Genomic DNA, 14,430 nt, shown 5'->3' with positions numbered 1-14,430 from the left:
ACACTTCTTAACAAAAGATCAGCCTAAATATTTTTGTCTCCTTGGTTTTGCTGTGCTCAGAAGTCATTTGGAGAAAACATTCTTAGGTTTTAAGCATATTCTGCTAAGTTTAACAAGAATGTGATGGCTAAAGCTGAATATAGTTCATGCCATGTGCAATTCAGTCCTAAAGGCTGTTTAGAATATTACAGCCCTTGCAGAACTCTCCCTCACAGTAATCTCTGGTAATTACCTCTGGTACTCTCATTCTTAATGCAGGGGGACTTCCCAGGACAGTGTCCTTTACAGACATACCAATAATGACAGAGACAACTCCTACTGCTAAGGAGAAGAACAAAAGTTTCAATGGTTTGGACTCACTGAGTACATGTTTAACACCCACTGATTTTGATAAAATTGTATGGAAAAATAAGCACATTGAAGTGATAGTCTGAATCAGGGTTTTACCACAAACTGTAGCCTGATGTGATACCATCTCTCCCTGTCTAACTTTGCACAGAAGCATTAAAGGAAATGGCTTGCTATAAAAGCATAGGGGTTTTTTGTTAAAATGATTTCTCATTTGCACATTGCAAAATGAAGCCTGAAATGTAGTTTAAATGGAATGTGTTTCATCCAGTTATTGGACAGTTCTTCTGAAGCTATGAAAGTGGAATAATTGGCTGACATATTAGTTAAACATATTGTTATGGGTATGAATTTAGAAATATTTTACTTTCTCATTCCAATTATAGCCCATATGACCTCTAATCTTTGAACTCCTCCTTTAATTTGGTGAGATCATTTTTAAATCAGAAACAAATCACAGTAAGTAGGACATGCCTGGAATGAGATTCATCTGGTCTGTCTTCCACCATCCCAGACTTGGGTAGTTAATCAGCTGTTCATCTAAATGCTTACTGAACTGAATCCAGACAGACCAGAAACTGAAGGGAATATTGCCTCCAAAACCCTCACAGGCATCTCAGGATTTTATTAGCTTATAAAATAACACACAGTTAAATAAAAATTACAATGAAGCAATTACGTATTATGCACCCAGAAATAGCATTTCTACTGTACCTGTTTAGGAAGCCACAGATCTGACTGCATTTCATATTTCTAAAAGAAAAAAAAAAAATAGGAAAAAAATTGCTTTTATGGAATAGCTATAGATAAAAAATATTTCCCATATTCAGCAAAAGGTCTCTAGCTATTTAATGGGGTTTTTTTCTACTGTGTTACAATCTCCTCATCTCTTTGCTGGCACTCGTATTGAAATAAATGATAATTTAATTACAAAGTCATCTGCTTTATTCAGAGTTTTTGGTAGAACATCACAGGGGAAGTAAGAATGCCATTTCAGTCCTTTCTGATTAGCTATCAAGAAGCTTTTCATAGGCAGCTCTATTTGTTTTTTACCTCTAGGCATCATCTGACAACTGGATATTTTAGGTCCTTCATCAACACTGGGCAAACAGCCAGAATCAAACTCAAATTGTGAGACCTTTTCAAATCACAATCCTGTGCTTTAATGGGTTGTAGTGTGGAATTAGTGATGAGAAAAAAAGGAAAAATCCAACAAATTACTGAGTTGTATTGTTCATACTCTTATTTCACATCATGCCATTTGAAAAATAAAACCAAAACAACCAAATATCACACACACATTGTTGGAAAAAATATAATACACATTAACATTTGCAAATTGTCATAGTCACAGAGAAGTAACTAAAACTTATTAGCTATAGAAGAATCTGAACATATATGGCCTGAAAAATGAAAATCTAGCTATTGCAACCGTTGGTTTTATACATTCCTTTTTGAAACTGAGGAGGTGTGCAACATCCTAGAGAGAAAAAAAGGTTTACAGCTGAAATCAAATGGTGTGATACAATGCTAAATTCTCACATATTTAGCCTTTCCTCATCCACTGATGATTTCAAGAGCATCACCTCATCCCAGGGGGTGCAGTGTAGGAACCCACGAGGAGGAGCCAGGCCTGGGCTGTGCTCACAACAGCGAGAGTGCACCACTATCCTTCCTCAGCCCCCTAAAAATGTCCTTTGCTGCACTGTAAGTATTCTGGAGTGGGACTTCTCAGTCTGTCTCTCTTACATTATGTCCTGGATTACAGCTCCCTGGATACCTACTTCCTACAAGTCCAATTGACCTTGGAGCACATAAAGGTTTCCCTCTCAGAAGCAGCTGCAGTGGTTCAGGACCAACTTTCTTAATAAAAAGACAAAAGGCTCACAGGAACCAAATCTTCATGGTCACAATCTGAATCCATACTTTGGGGATTCATTCACAGTTTCTGAGTGAGGAAAAGCACCCTGTAGTAGGCAGCAAGAGAAGGAGACGAGCTTGGAAATAATCTCTGACACTTCAATATGACTGACTTCAGTAGCAGACACTGATGGGAGCCTTTTGACTCAGAGGCCAACATTAATCACTCATAACCATTTAAACTGCCAAATTATACCCTCTGCTTTGGAGCATCTGTTGGTACTGATATCAGCATGTACAGAAAATATTTATCCTTTTAGCTGGTTCTGGGAAGAGACTGTGACTCAGAATGGGAAAGCAGCCAAATGCATTCAAGATGCAAGATTGACTGAGAAAATGGGGACATGTAATGCAGGAGTGTCAGAAGTCAAAGTCTGGGTCCAGGGGTGGAATATGTCTGGATTCAAAGAGAAAAATGTATTTCAGTTTGGCTTACATTCAAAAATGAAATATCCCTGTTGCCTTTCAATTTTTTTTTCCTAAGGTTATTTAATTCTGTGATCAAATTTGAAGGAGTTATAAGAATTTTACACTTTTTCCTTAAGTGTATGGAAGGTGTGAGAGACAGAAAGATCTAAAATGAAACTCTGCAGGAGGAGAGAGGAGAAACCAGTCAGCTGAAAATATCTGTCAGAGGACAAGCTTGTCACTGCTCTAGCTATATCCCAAGTACATGATGTTCAGCAACTGCAGCTTCCAATGAAGCTAATGAATGAATAAAGCTTAGTAATTCTGAAAATGTCACTCAAAGTTGCTAACTGCATGAACTCATTTCACCACATTTGGAATTTTCTCACATCCATTTCCTCCCTGTTGACTAATTATATTCAGCTTGCAACTACTGCATCTGGAAACTGATTTCCAAATATCTTTTTCTGAATATGAAAACAAAATGCAGAAGAAACCTTGAAAAGAGATCTTGGGGAAAAAAAAAAAAAAAAAACCCACAAAAACCAAGCAACTTACCCTGGTACAAGCTCCAGTTGTGGTTTCACAAACTGTAAGGATGGAGATATTTTGAGCTCTGTTTAACCATCTCACCACAGCCTTGGTGTTGCTTATCCATTTCACCATGGTGATATAATATTCCCTAAGCAAAACATTTGAAAACACATTGTTCAGATCATTGGTATTTCAGATTAGACTTTAGGAAAAAAGCCCATATATACAGTTCATTCAAATACTGAATTTGTACTGCATGACAGTGCCAGTACTAAAGGATGGAGAAAATAACATGTCCAGCATCTGTGTTTCTGCAAGTGAGATGGCTCAGTCCTTCAGTGTGCCGTTCCCCTGGGAAATTTTTGCATATATACACAAACTTTACCAACTGTGAGACATATGCTTGCAAATACACATGACCTGTGTACTTTCCAGGCTTAGAAACAAGCACTGAATTCCAACAGAAGCCAGTATTTTCCTACAACAAATAACTTCAGATACACACATCTTTGCAAAATAATCCATTCCTACTGCCAAAGATAAAAAAAGTTCTATAATATTATAGTTCAGCTAGAGCCCACTTCAAAATTATAAAATAACAAACATTTTATAACAGGAATTCTGGATAAAAGGGAGGTCCCTCTCACTATGAATGTGTTCCTGTTTCTGTTTTAACAAACAGCTCATAATATCAGCCGAATTGTCTGTCACTCAACACCTCTGGCTGAGCACATGGGCTCCCCTTGGGCTGGTGCTATGGAGGATTTGCCTCCCTCCTCCCAAGATCCTGCTGGGCTGTCAGGATGGGGATGTTAAGAGAAGACCTGTTGCACACTGTCATCCCTGCCCAGCTATTTCCTTCCCTTCTCCCCTGCTGGCAGCTCTCACAGTCCAGCTGAGTTATGTGCAACAGTGGAGTCAGCTTGTCTGGAAAAAACTCAGACCCCCTTTAAAACAAGGGGCTAAGCTTGAATATAATTAGGCTTTTAATCTATAACTGATAGAGATCTCACTACTCTTTGACAACAGGCTTTTAATTATACTTTCAAAAGGCTCCTTGCTAGATCAGAGATGCTGAGCAGCACCAGCAGCAAAGTTGCACACAGGAGAGACAGGAGAGCACTGCAGCTTCACCCAGCCTGGTGCTGTGTTTGCAGAACACTCCTGAGCAACCCAGCGTGCAGATTCCTTTGGCTTTCATATTTGACTTCCAGGAAAACAGGTATTTTCACATCTGGATACCAGAATGATAAATAGAAATGGGGACTTCAAGTGTGTTCTGAGTCTAATATTTACTTTTTTTTTTTTTTTTTTTTTTTTTTCTTTAACAGATGTTTAATCTTACTGAGGGGCAAAAATATGTGCACAAGTAAAACAAGATCTACCATGCTACCATGACATCAGGTGACACAAGCAGGACAGCAATCAGTTTGTGTCCCTAAGCTTCTCAGGCTCTATTGTACACACCTCCAGCTTCCTCACAACCCCAACCCCAAGAGGAAAAAAATTAATTGTATTCTGGACAAAGAACTGAAGCAAAATATTAAAGATGTTTTTCACTGAAGAAAACATCACTGTGCACATTAAATGAAAGCACCAAGAGGGAAACAGTAATTGCATGAAATACAACCACGTATCTGAATGAAGATTGTCAGTCTTTTTGTGACATTAACAGTGCATAGCAGGTGGTAAATTTTTCTACAGAATGAAACTTTCAGGAGTAAAATTTACAAGTGTTATCCCTATCTTTATATCAGAATAGCCTGAACAGGACTTGGGAAATATTACCAAACACATTTACAGGATCCCTAAAAGAAGAAAATGAATTTTTCATTGAATTTATTCATTGAATTTTTCATTGAATTTATTCAATCTTACATCAAGTTCCCAGATGCCCTAAAAATCAGGGAAACAGTTTTATGTCTTCAAAGGTTCTACTCCAGACACAATATGGGAAAAGTTAAGAATCTGAATGTTACTTTTTGTGGTTAACTAACAGAACCTCTTCTCTTTTCCCTTTGCCCCTCCCTTCCCATTTCTGTGGTTTCTCTGTGCAGGAGTGAATCTCTCCATAACAGCAGATGGGTATGACCTGTATAACTTTTTCTAAAAATAGTTTAATAAATAACCTATAACTATTTCTAAAAATGTTTCTGCCTTGAAAGAGCCTTAAAACTATATGTGATAATGAACCATTTGATTTAACTCTGAAAGACTCCCATGACCTATTTACTAATAACTCCATAATGAAAGGGTTAGAAACACACTAAAATGAAATGACTTCTAAAGGTAGCTGCTACTTTTACTAAAAACGCTAATACTTTAGAAAAAAAACCCTCCCAATCATTGCAAACTTCAAAGATTTTCACTCTAGAAAAGTCTGATTAAAGCTCATTGTTCACATCTCTATATGTATTGACATATGTACTTATATGGGTTGATGACACGTGTGACGACTGTTACTGAAATTCCGAGTCAAATTCACAATTTACAGTAAAAATAGATAACAAATATACAATCTAAGTTTTACTACATGGAAATTATACCTTAATAGTTAAAATGAAGAAGAAACTAACTTTTTCCCCCAGATTTAAATAGATTTACTCAGCCTTCTCATGCACTAGCAAGCCAGAATTTTCATCAAATGAACAACAACAATATCTTTATCAAGAACTGGCAAAGATGCTCCAGAGATTTGGCTTCAGTTTCAAGAAGAAAAAGAAAGTTTTAAGATAGTAACATTATTATTTGAGTCTACTATTGCATTCCATCTGCTGAGGAGGCAGAATGAATCTGAAAACTCTGAAGTGAAACCATAACAACTGAACAACATTTTCAAGATTATCTTTATCTTGGGGATCTTTTCTTACACATTGCTTTTTTGCTTAACTTCTTTGCTCCTTCTGACACTTAAAGTTCAACTTTAATGTCCTTAAGGAGAGTGAAGATGCTGATCTTGATGGCAAGAAATCTCTTTCAGATCTTACAGCACTGTTTAAATTAATGAAGGGCTAGCAAGCAGCAGCAGATTTTATTATGTTTTCCAGTAGAGACCCATCAGTAGAAAGAAAATACTTCAAAATGCTCAATTCATTCAAAACAATTTCTCTTACTAACACAATCAGTAAGCATTCCAGTTGACACTAATAATTGCGAGGCATAATTCACTATTAAATTATTCCCGCAATAAATTAGAGTACCTCAATTTATGTAGAAGAGAGCTACACCAGCCTAAGATTGTTTGTAACAGTTGTGAGTAAGTGGCCACTGTTAACATCCTGATTGTTTTGGGAACAATTACCATAAAACATTTCTTCATGAAATTATATACCTTGACTTAAAGCTGTCAGGTGGCATCAGTTCCAGGGTATGTGCTGGTCCATAAAGATTAACTACAAACAGCTTTACTGTGGGGTTTGTTTGACCTGCCTTTGGAAAAGAAAAAAAAAATAGGAGTTTTAGAGGCACCGAATCAGTGACAGCTAAGCAGACTCAGTTGTTAACATAATTCAGTATCCTTATAATAATGAAAAGTTATTAAAGCTCAAGTATCTTAAATCTGAAAAATTAATTTCATAGCCATATGAATCACACAGATAAAGATGAAGTACTGAGTGATTCCTTGACCCCCCTTTACTGATGGAACACCTTCATGTGCAGAGCAAGTAACCAGCACTAGAAGTGGCTTTGCCCAGTTCAGTGAAGTCAGCTACCAAAACAGTCAGCTCCTAAATCTGCAGGTAAATGCAGCCTCCAGCTAAGCCTTTTTCAGGTGCTGTTCCTTCTTCTGAAAAGCTGAACTACCTCAGTCTTGGATAGCATTCTTCCTCTCCTACATCTTTTTCTTTACCATTTTCCCTCAGTCTTCCTTCCCTTGGTTGCTGAGCTGAAAATCTCAATTTCTGGTTTGGACCAGGAGCCAGCTGCTTTGGCAGGCCAGCTCCCAGGGAAACAAAATGCTTCTTGTGGCTAAAGGGGAATAACATGGCAGTTTGATAGATAACCACTGGGAAGAGTCTGATAAATCTTGAGAATCTACAGGGAGGTGGGAATCATCCTTCTCCTGTAACATGGCTTGTTGCTAAGGGGTGTTCCTGAGATGAAGAGAAAGCAATGGAAATAGGAAGAGAGGCTCTGGAGGGCTGCAAGGAGGTGCTACTGGTCCCACATCCCTGTCCTAGACATGCCACCCCCCACTTTCAGTTTCATGTCACAGGAATTACAGTACATAACACCCTTCGGATACAAAACATAGAGTGTGTTCCTCAGTGGGGCTGAGCCCTTTTTAATACTGGAAGGTAAAAATCACTGATTCTACAGATTTACTATTGTATATGACAAAGTTGCATACTTGGCTCTTCACAGGCTGAAATACACCCCCAAATTCCTGTTAGAAATTCCAGTTTGGGCTTATCTCAAAATAAAGTCCAAATACTCTATCCACTCATTTCTGAGTGGTATGGAGGACAAGGATTGGCATTTGTGTGTTTTTAACACTGCTAGGAAAAAGATTTAAAAACTATTTTTTTTTAAAGAATACATTCTGTGTGTATGACATGTACACAGACAGGGATAAGCATGTTCCAGTGCTCACAAAAACATGTGTGTTTCATTTTATTTTTTTAATCCTAGTTATAATTTTCTCTGATGGTTGCACTCTATAATAAAGGCAAAATCTTTTTTGTAATCTCTGTTGCTACACCACCAGCTTCATTACCAATTAATGATGTTTAACGAGAAGCTAAATTTGTATTAAATGGAGACATTAAATAAAGATAATGTTTCTTCATTAATGAGATTACTGAAGTAGTATTGTGTATCACTTTTATGCTGAATTGCTAATGAAATAATATTACTCCTTGCTCATTTACAAAGCTGAATTAAAAATATTCCTTATTTTATTCTTTGCTCTGTCACTCAAGGCATTTTGCCAATGCAAGTAATATAAACTACCCCTAAAATTACTGTTGTTTCATGATTTCAGAGTATTATTTCATAGCACATATATATTCTATTTATATGATGTATGTTATTGTTTCATAGTACCTGGTACAGTCTAACTCTCCAGCCATCGAGAATAAAGGTTCTTCACCAAAAAGCCATAGAAGGAAGAGCAAGGTAACAGGAATATTTTCTAAAGCTCTCAATAAACTTCCCCTGAAATGCCAGAGGAGTACCATACAGGTGGGCCTGTCAGAAAGGAACCCAGGCACTTTAAAACTGTGCAAGGGCTGGATAAACTGATCAGCTGTAAGATCAAAACAGCAGATCTGGAGGCACCTCACCAGAAAATCTCCAGAAAATGAGAAATTATTTCAGGCATTACCCCTGTCTGGGCTGCTCTTTCACTTTCCAAAACAAATCTAAAAAATTCTTCTCTAAATCTTCTAAAACACTGACAATTCCAATTTTTTTCTCTCTTTTTGATGGCCATGAAAATATGTTACTGTGGCTAATCTCATTCAATGCCAGTCTGTCACATTTATTAACAACAGCACAATCTACTGAGATCTCTGTATCTGTGAAGGAACTTGCCATGAGCTCTGCACACAGAGTGTCTGACTCCTGAGCAGCTGCAGCTGGATCTTTTTCCTACACAGTCCTTCAAATGCTTTACCCTTCTCTCTGAGGTGCTGGATTGATTTTACCAAGCCAAATATCATTAATGAAATTACATTAAGTTAGTTTCTCGGCTGTCCCCTCACCCGATAAATTCTTTTCAGGTATTATAATCTACTGGAAAAAAAAAAAATTATTATTATTTCCTGAAAAGCAACATGAACAAAACCAGCCTCTTACTGTCTGGAAACACTCTTTCCTCATGGCTGAATATTGTGAGTGAACACAGAAGAGGAGGTGGGGGTTGAATTCCCACTTACCTTAGGATATGGATACTGCTTTCCCTTGGGATACAGACCTCCCGTGAACCTGGGAATGACCATGTTGGGCACCAGAGAGTCATTGATGGTCAGGAAGGCCAGTCTTTCCCCATCTGGAGACCACCAGTGGGCAATGTGGGAGTGGAGAAGTTCCTCTGCAAAACCAGATTTCCTTAGGGTCCATGAAAAAATTCACACACAGTGTCCAGCTTGTTCAGCTGGCACCAAGTTGTCCTCTCTGTGCCAAATTGAAATGTGTCTGCTGTAATTTCAATAATTTCACATCATCATGGGTTGAATGGTTGGATAACAAGGAACACTGAAGGAGCATTTTCCTCAAGTGCATACTTCCACTGACATCAATAAATCATCTAAATGTGAAAGATGATTGTTACTGACATATGCTCAGTTCTATTGCATTCCTATACATGTGTTTACTTAAATTTTAAATAATTTAAAACAATCTGGGGGTTTGGGGTTTTTTTTGTGATTGCAAATTTTTTTCTTCTCCTCTTAATATAGAACTTCGGTATATGTGATTTCTCTGAGTTGTGGCACCTGATAACATGCAGATCTTCACACAGTCATATTTATGTAATCATTTTTGGAGGGCAATATTATGATTTTCTTGTCTCAGTCTAGTGGACAGCTTTAATTCTTGGGAAGTTCAGTTCTTCTGAAGTGAAACTTTGTGAAAATCTGAACTAAACTTTTTTTTTAATCCAAACTTTATTTGCTTTCCAAATGAATCCAATTCTCCAAGAACGTCACTCAATGTTTTCTTACATTTATTGTCGTTGTATATCAGAGACAAAAGAAACAAACAGAAGCAACCACAGGAACAGAACCCAAACTCCTGGAATCCCAGCAGCTCCTGAGCCATTCGGAATTCTCCCTGTACAGGTCTTCTGCTTCCACTTGTGGAAAACACTTAGAATTTTCATTATGTATTTGATATGTTAGCCTGCTTAGTAAGGATTTTGTATTTAAAGCTGAAGAATATGGCTGGAAAACTAATTGAGAATAGTCTACTAAGGGAAAAGGCCTGACTGCATACCTAATTTGAGAGCCTACCTAACAAAACTACTTAAACTGTCAATAGAGACTCTCCAAGTTGCTAATTGGATTCTGAGGGTTCTGAAGCAGCTTAATGGGTTGAATTATCTAAGTTTAGGTGAAATGAAGCTGGGACCTATATTCAAAGTCATATATTCTGGGTCACGCTTCTCTCCCTGGCTGGAAAACTGAAACCTTTTACACAGGAGAAGAGCAGAGAACAAATGGTGAATATCAGATAGCAGAAAACCACAATTATGTTTGCTTTAAAATATTACTGTTTGCATTTAGACAAGGTTATTCACACAAAGAAAAGCTATTCCCAAATGCTTTGTAAGGTAAAATGCTAATAACAATCTCATGAAAAGGTAAAAGAAAACGAATGAGGTCAAAGGTGGAAGAGTGCTCTATTCAACTGAAAATCTCTCAACTTCACCTGGAAAATATTCAGCCTGCTCAGCTTCTGATGTTGCTAAAAAACTGCTGAAAGTGGAGCAGTGTTCCAGGTTAATGAGAAAGGAGCAGTGTGTTCCTGTGCCAACAGACACTGGGGTTCTCCAGCAGGTGCAGACAGAACTCCCTCTCACCCTGACTTCCATGGTGCTCAGGTTGAGTAGGGCTCACTGCCTGCCTGCAGCCCTGGGAGCCAGTCAGAAAATGCAACATCCTGCTTGGGATTGAAAAAATTGGAAAATAATGAGCAAAGAAAGCTTCTTCACTAAAAGGCTTTAGGACATGCCTCATGAGGAAGGCTTTGGGATCATTTCCCTCAACACCTCAGAAACTTCCTCATCCCAAATGAGACAACTTTTGCTTCTCCTGACTGTGATTCTTATTAACTTCTTATTAACCCTTGTTAACTTCACTTTGTTTCAGCAAAAACTTGATCTACTACAATTTATCTGCTTAAATTCTTCAATCTGCATGCTGTCGTGTAAGATTTTAAGAGAATTAAGTGCATACAAAATTATATCCCATTTTAAAAATGTTCTTTTGTTTTGAAATGTGCTGCCACATTAAAAGATTTCAAAACACTAATGAAAACCTTGGAAGTGGGTAACTATCAGATACAGGCTGAGGGATGCAGATTACCATTCTAACTTCAGAGTTTACTTGGGCAGGGATTTGGAAAAAAAACCCACAGTGAGCTGTTTGCCAAGAGGTGTGAATAGACCATTTTTTAGGTGAAATTCCATACTGTATGGCATTAACACCATTCCTAAAAAAACTCTTCACACAAGAAATTCTATATCTCAGGTAACTGAGTATTTAACACCAAGCTATTTATCTATAGAATACATGAGTTCCATAGAAAGAGTAGCTGAAATGTGTAATAATTTAAAGCTGCTATACCAAGCTAATCTGCTCCTGTTTTTTATTATTTTTCCCTTAAATTTATCATTCTGTTAAAAGCATTTTGGGTGCAGAGAAACATTCTGTGCTACTGGCTGTAGAAGACAGACTGAGCTATCCCCCACTCAAATCCGTGTGCTCTTTTCTGTTGGGATCTTTTAACTGTAAATGGATCATCACTGTTGTCCCTAAAAGCAGCCAACTGAGCCTTTTCCCTGCTCACTCTTACATGCTAACAAGAGTTCATTTGCTACATTCTGGTTTGAAATTAATTCTTCCTTCTCAGAAAATACTGCTATATGCAAACCAGCAGCCAATACAAAGAATGAGCAGATACAAAGGCAATCCTGCAGGAAAATGAGAAGGGAAAGGAGCAAACCCACCCTCAGCATTTTCTGGAATGAACAGGTTTGTGCTGCTGGGTTTGTACAAGGACCTTGCATCTGTTTTTATAAGCAGATATATTTGTCCAGCTTACCTTCATATAACCAGTCTGTAATTCCATTAAAAATAATTCCTTCTTTTCCTGAGGATGTCAGGCGCAATGAGCTGCTCTTTACATCAGGCTGATAGTAGATGTTATTTTCAAATATATAAATCTGGATGAGGAAAGAGAGATGGAGAGAAAACCCAACATTTTGGTAGATATAAATGAATGTTCAGCAACGAATACATAATTTCCTCAGGCTCAGAACAGTCTACAGAATAATTCAGCAGGAGTTTGCACCAACATTGTCTTCATATTCCACTTTACTATAAAATTGGACAAACTAAACAAACTTTAAATACTTATGGAAAGCAAATTCTTCCCTGGAAATTCTCTTTCCAGCTGAAATATTCCTATTCATGTCAAAAAAATATCATTACATTCTTCAAAATCATACCGGAGACAAGTTTTATAAGAGCTGAATGAATAAAGAAATTTTAATCTGGTTTTCTAACTGTGAAATTAGACATACTTCTGCAAGGACATACAGCACAGTACATACATCATAAATATAAGTTACAGCTTTGTATCATGGTATGAGAAGACACTGGAAAAACAAAAACAAATAGCAGCCTGCAATTAACTTTTCTCAGCTTGCTGATGACTTCTGACTGACCCACTAATGTTTTACCTCAAGTGTATGATATAAATGCTCTTTATTTTCAAGTCTGGGCTCCTCATCCTCCCTTTTCCTTCTTCACTGCCACTCATTAGCCTTGTCTGCTCTTCTTTCTCTGCTCACTTTGTAGCAAAGGGTATCAAGTTCACTCATTTTGTGAGGCTGAGCTCCAGGTTTCATGACAAAGTTCCAAAAATCACAATGGCCACGTGTGCACTTCCACAGCTTAACACCAAAATCAAAGCAACAGCAAGATTATGCCCCACCTTAATTCACACTGAGAAAATGCATCCGTGACAGGACTAAAGAAGCCAAATGACACAGCCAAGAAAGGCATTTCCAAAAGGCAGATTCACTGTGAATTCTTCTTCCCAGTATAATATTTATATGATACAATTTTACCTTATACATAGTTCTAAAATACTGAAATTTTAATAGGTTACCCCTTGAAATTAATTCTATTACCAAGATTGTGAGTAGATCCTGCTTGCTTTGTACTTGCAGATACAACACCAGCCAGTAGCAAAAACTGGTGTCAAATGTAAAGTGGCTTTAGAAGGAAGACACTGACTTAATTTTATGTGAATTATCAAGAGCGCACAAACTAAAAGTAGAAATGGAACTATTCCTCAGCTGAAACATGCAAAAAAAATTCCAGCCTTCTTTGGAGCACAGTCTTGCAAAGACATGTGGTTTCAGCAAGTAGAACTGAAGATGTGTCCAAAAGTTTCCAGGAAGGGGGCATAATTCACCACTTTGTATATTGTGTTTTGAGCAACATCACATAAACCAAGATTTCCCTTGCTAGTCTCTCTTTACTCAGGCATATGGGAGCAAGTAATAGTAAAAGGCTTTTCTTAGTATACACTTGGGTCTATTTACCATATCACAAGTACTAAAATGTTGACTGCAACTACTGAATCTTCCCAAACTGCAAAAAAAGGAGTTGCTAACTGTGTATCAGACAGGTATTCTCAAGAATACATCAGTGGCTTTGTGCCCAAAAAGCTTTCAATGCTTTCAGGTATAATGATAAGAAAGTAAATTGAAAAAGGCACAAAGTGGAACCAGAATATGCTACTGTATGTGGAAATCATTATTACATGTTTTTTAACCTCTTCTCTTCTATCCATCTTTCATGAGTATTCTTAAAACATTTAAAGCAATTTTTATCTGAGACCCTGAGCTAATACTTCTGTAAATGGGGATAAATGTCAAAATCTACTACCTTCAAAATTATGTGACTTTGTGGTTTCTTAGAGATTTTGCACATCAAGTCTTAAACCAAATGGAGAAAAACCCAACAGAAATTATTTAATTATTTTATTATTTTCCAATTAATGAAAAACACCTGCAAGAACATATTGGCTTAGAAAGATATTAATTCTTGGTAATGATCACATTTATTTCCACTGACTGTGAAGAATTTGAAGCCCTGCTTGCTCTAATATTTTACTTCAGCACTAATCCTTAGCACTAATCACATTCTTCCACATCTGGCATCCTCTAAACCATTTTTTCATAAACCTTCTTCTAAATGAATTCTTTCCAAAACACTTATTTACTGTTTGCAGCATGTTTCACAATTACAGGATTTGCTTTCAGGCTGAGGTCTGCAGCAGAGCACCCAGTCCAAGTTAGCTGCAGATGGCAGACAGCTGTGAAAACACAGACATGCACTCCCCAGCTGAACAGCAAACCTAGTGCCAGTAGCTGGAGAGGCCCCCCGTGTGTCTTTAATCATTTCATACACTACAAGCAGAGAAAAGCTGCTAAATTACAGAAAACTACTCCACTTTTTCCCTTTTGGTGCTCTACTGAAGCCT

At 37.5% G+C, this 14,430-nt stretch overlaps 1 protein-coding gene across 2 annotated transcripts in view; it reads right to left on the bottom strand.

The window, feature by feature from the left end:
* Window positions 1-14,430, bottom strand: part of DPP10 (dipeptidyl peptidase like 10) — a 431,094-nt gene that overhangs the window by 29,903 nt on the left and 386,761 nt on the right. For both annotated transcript variants that reach the window (XM_059852599.1, XM_059852598.1), the window contains exons 8-12: window positions 11,977-12,097; window positions 9,090-9,244; window positions 6,542-6,639; window positions 3,235-3,358; window positions 1,063-1,101 (exon numbers count right to left, since the gene is read on the bottom strand). In XM_059852599.1, the coding sequence (XP_059708582.1) occupies window positions 1,063-1,101; window positions 3,235-3,358; window positions 6,542-6,639; window positions 9,090-9,244; window positions 11,977-12,097 (537 nt within the window). The remainder of the gene's footprint in view (window positions 1-1,062; window positions 1,102-3,234; window positions 3,359-6,541; window positions 6,640-9,089; window positions 9,245-11,976; window positions 12,098-14,430) is intronic.

The sequence above is a fragment of the Haemorhous mexicanus genome, chromosome 8 (genome assembly GCF_027477595.1).
Source record: "Haemorhous mexicanus isolate bHaeMex1 chromosome 8, bHaeMex1.pri, whole genome shotgun sequence".
NCBI classification, from domain to species: domain Eukaryota; kingdom Metazoa; phylum Chordata; class Aves; order Passeriformes; family Fringillidae; genus Haemorhous; species Haemorhous mexicanus.
Note: the sequence above shows the minus strand (reverse complement) of the source record. Positions and strands in the feature narration are given on the sequence as shown.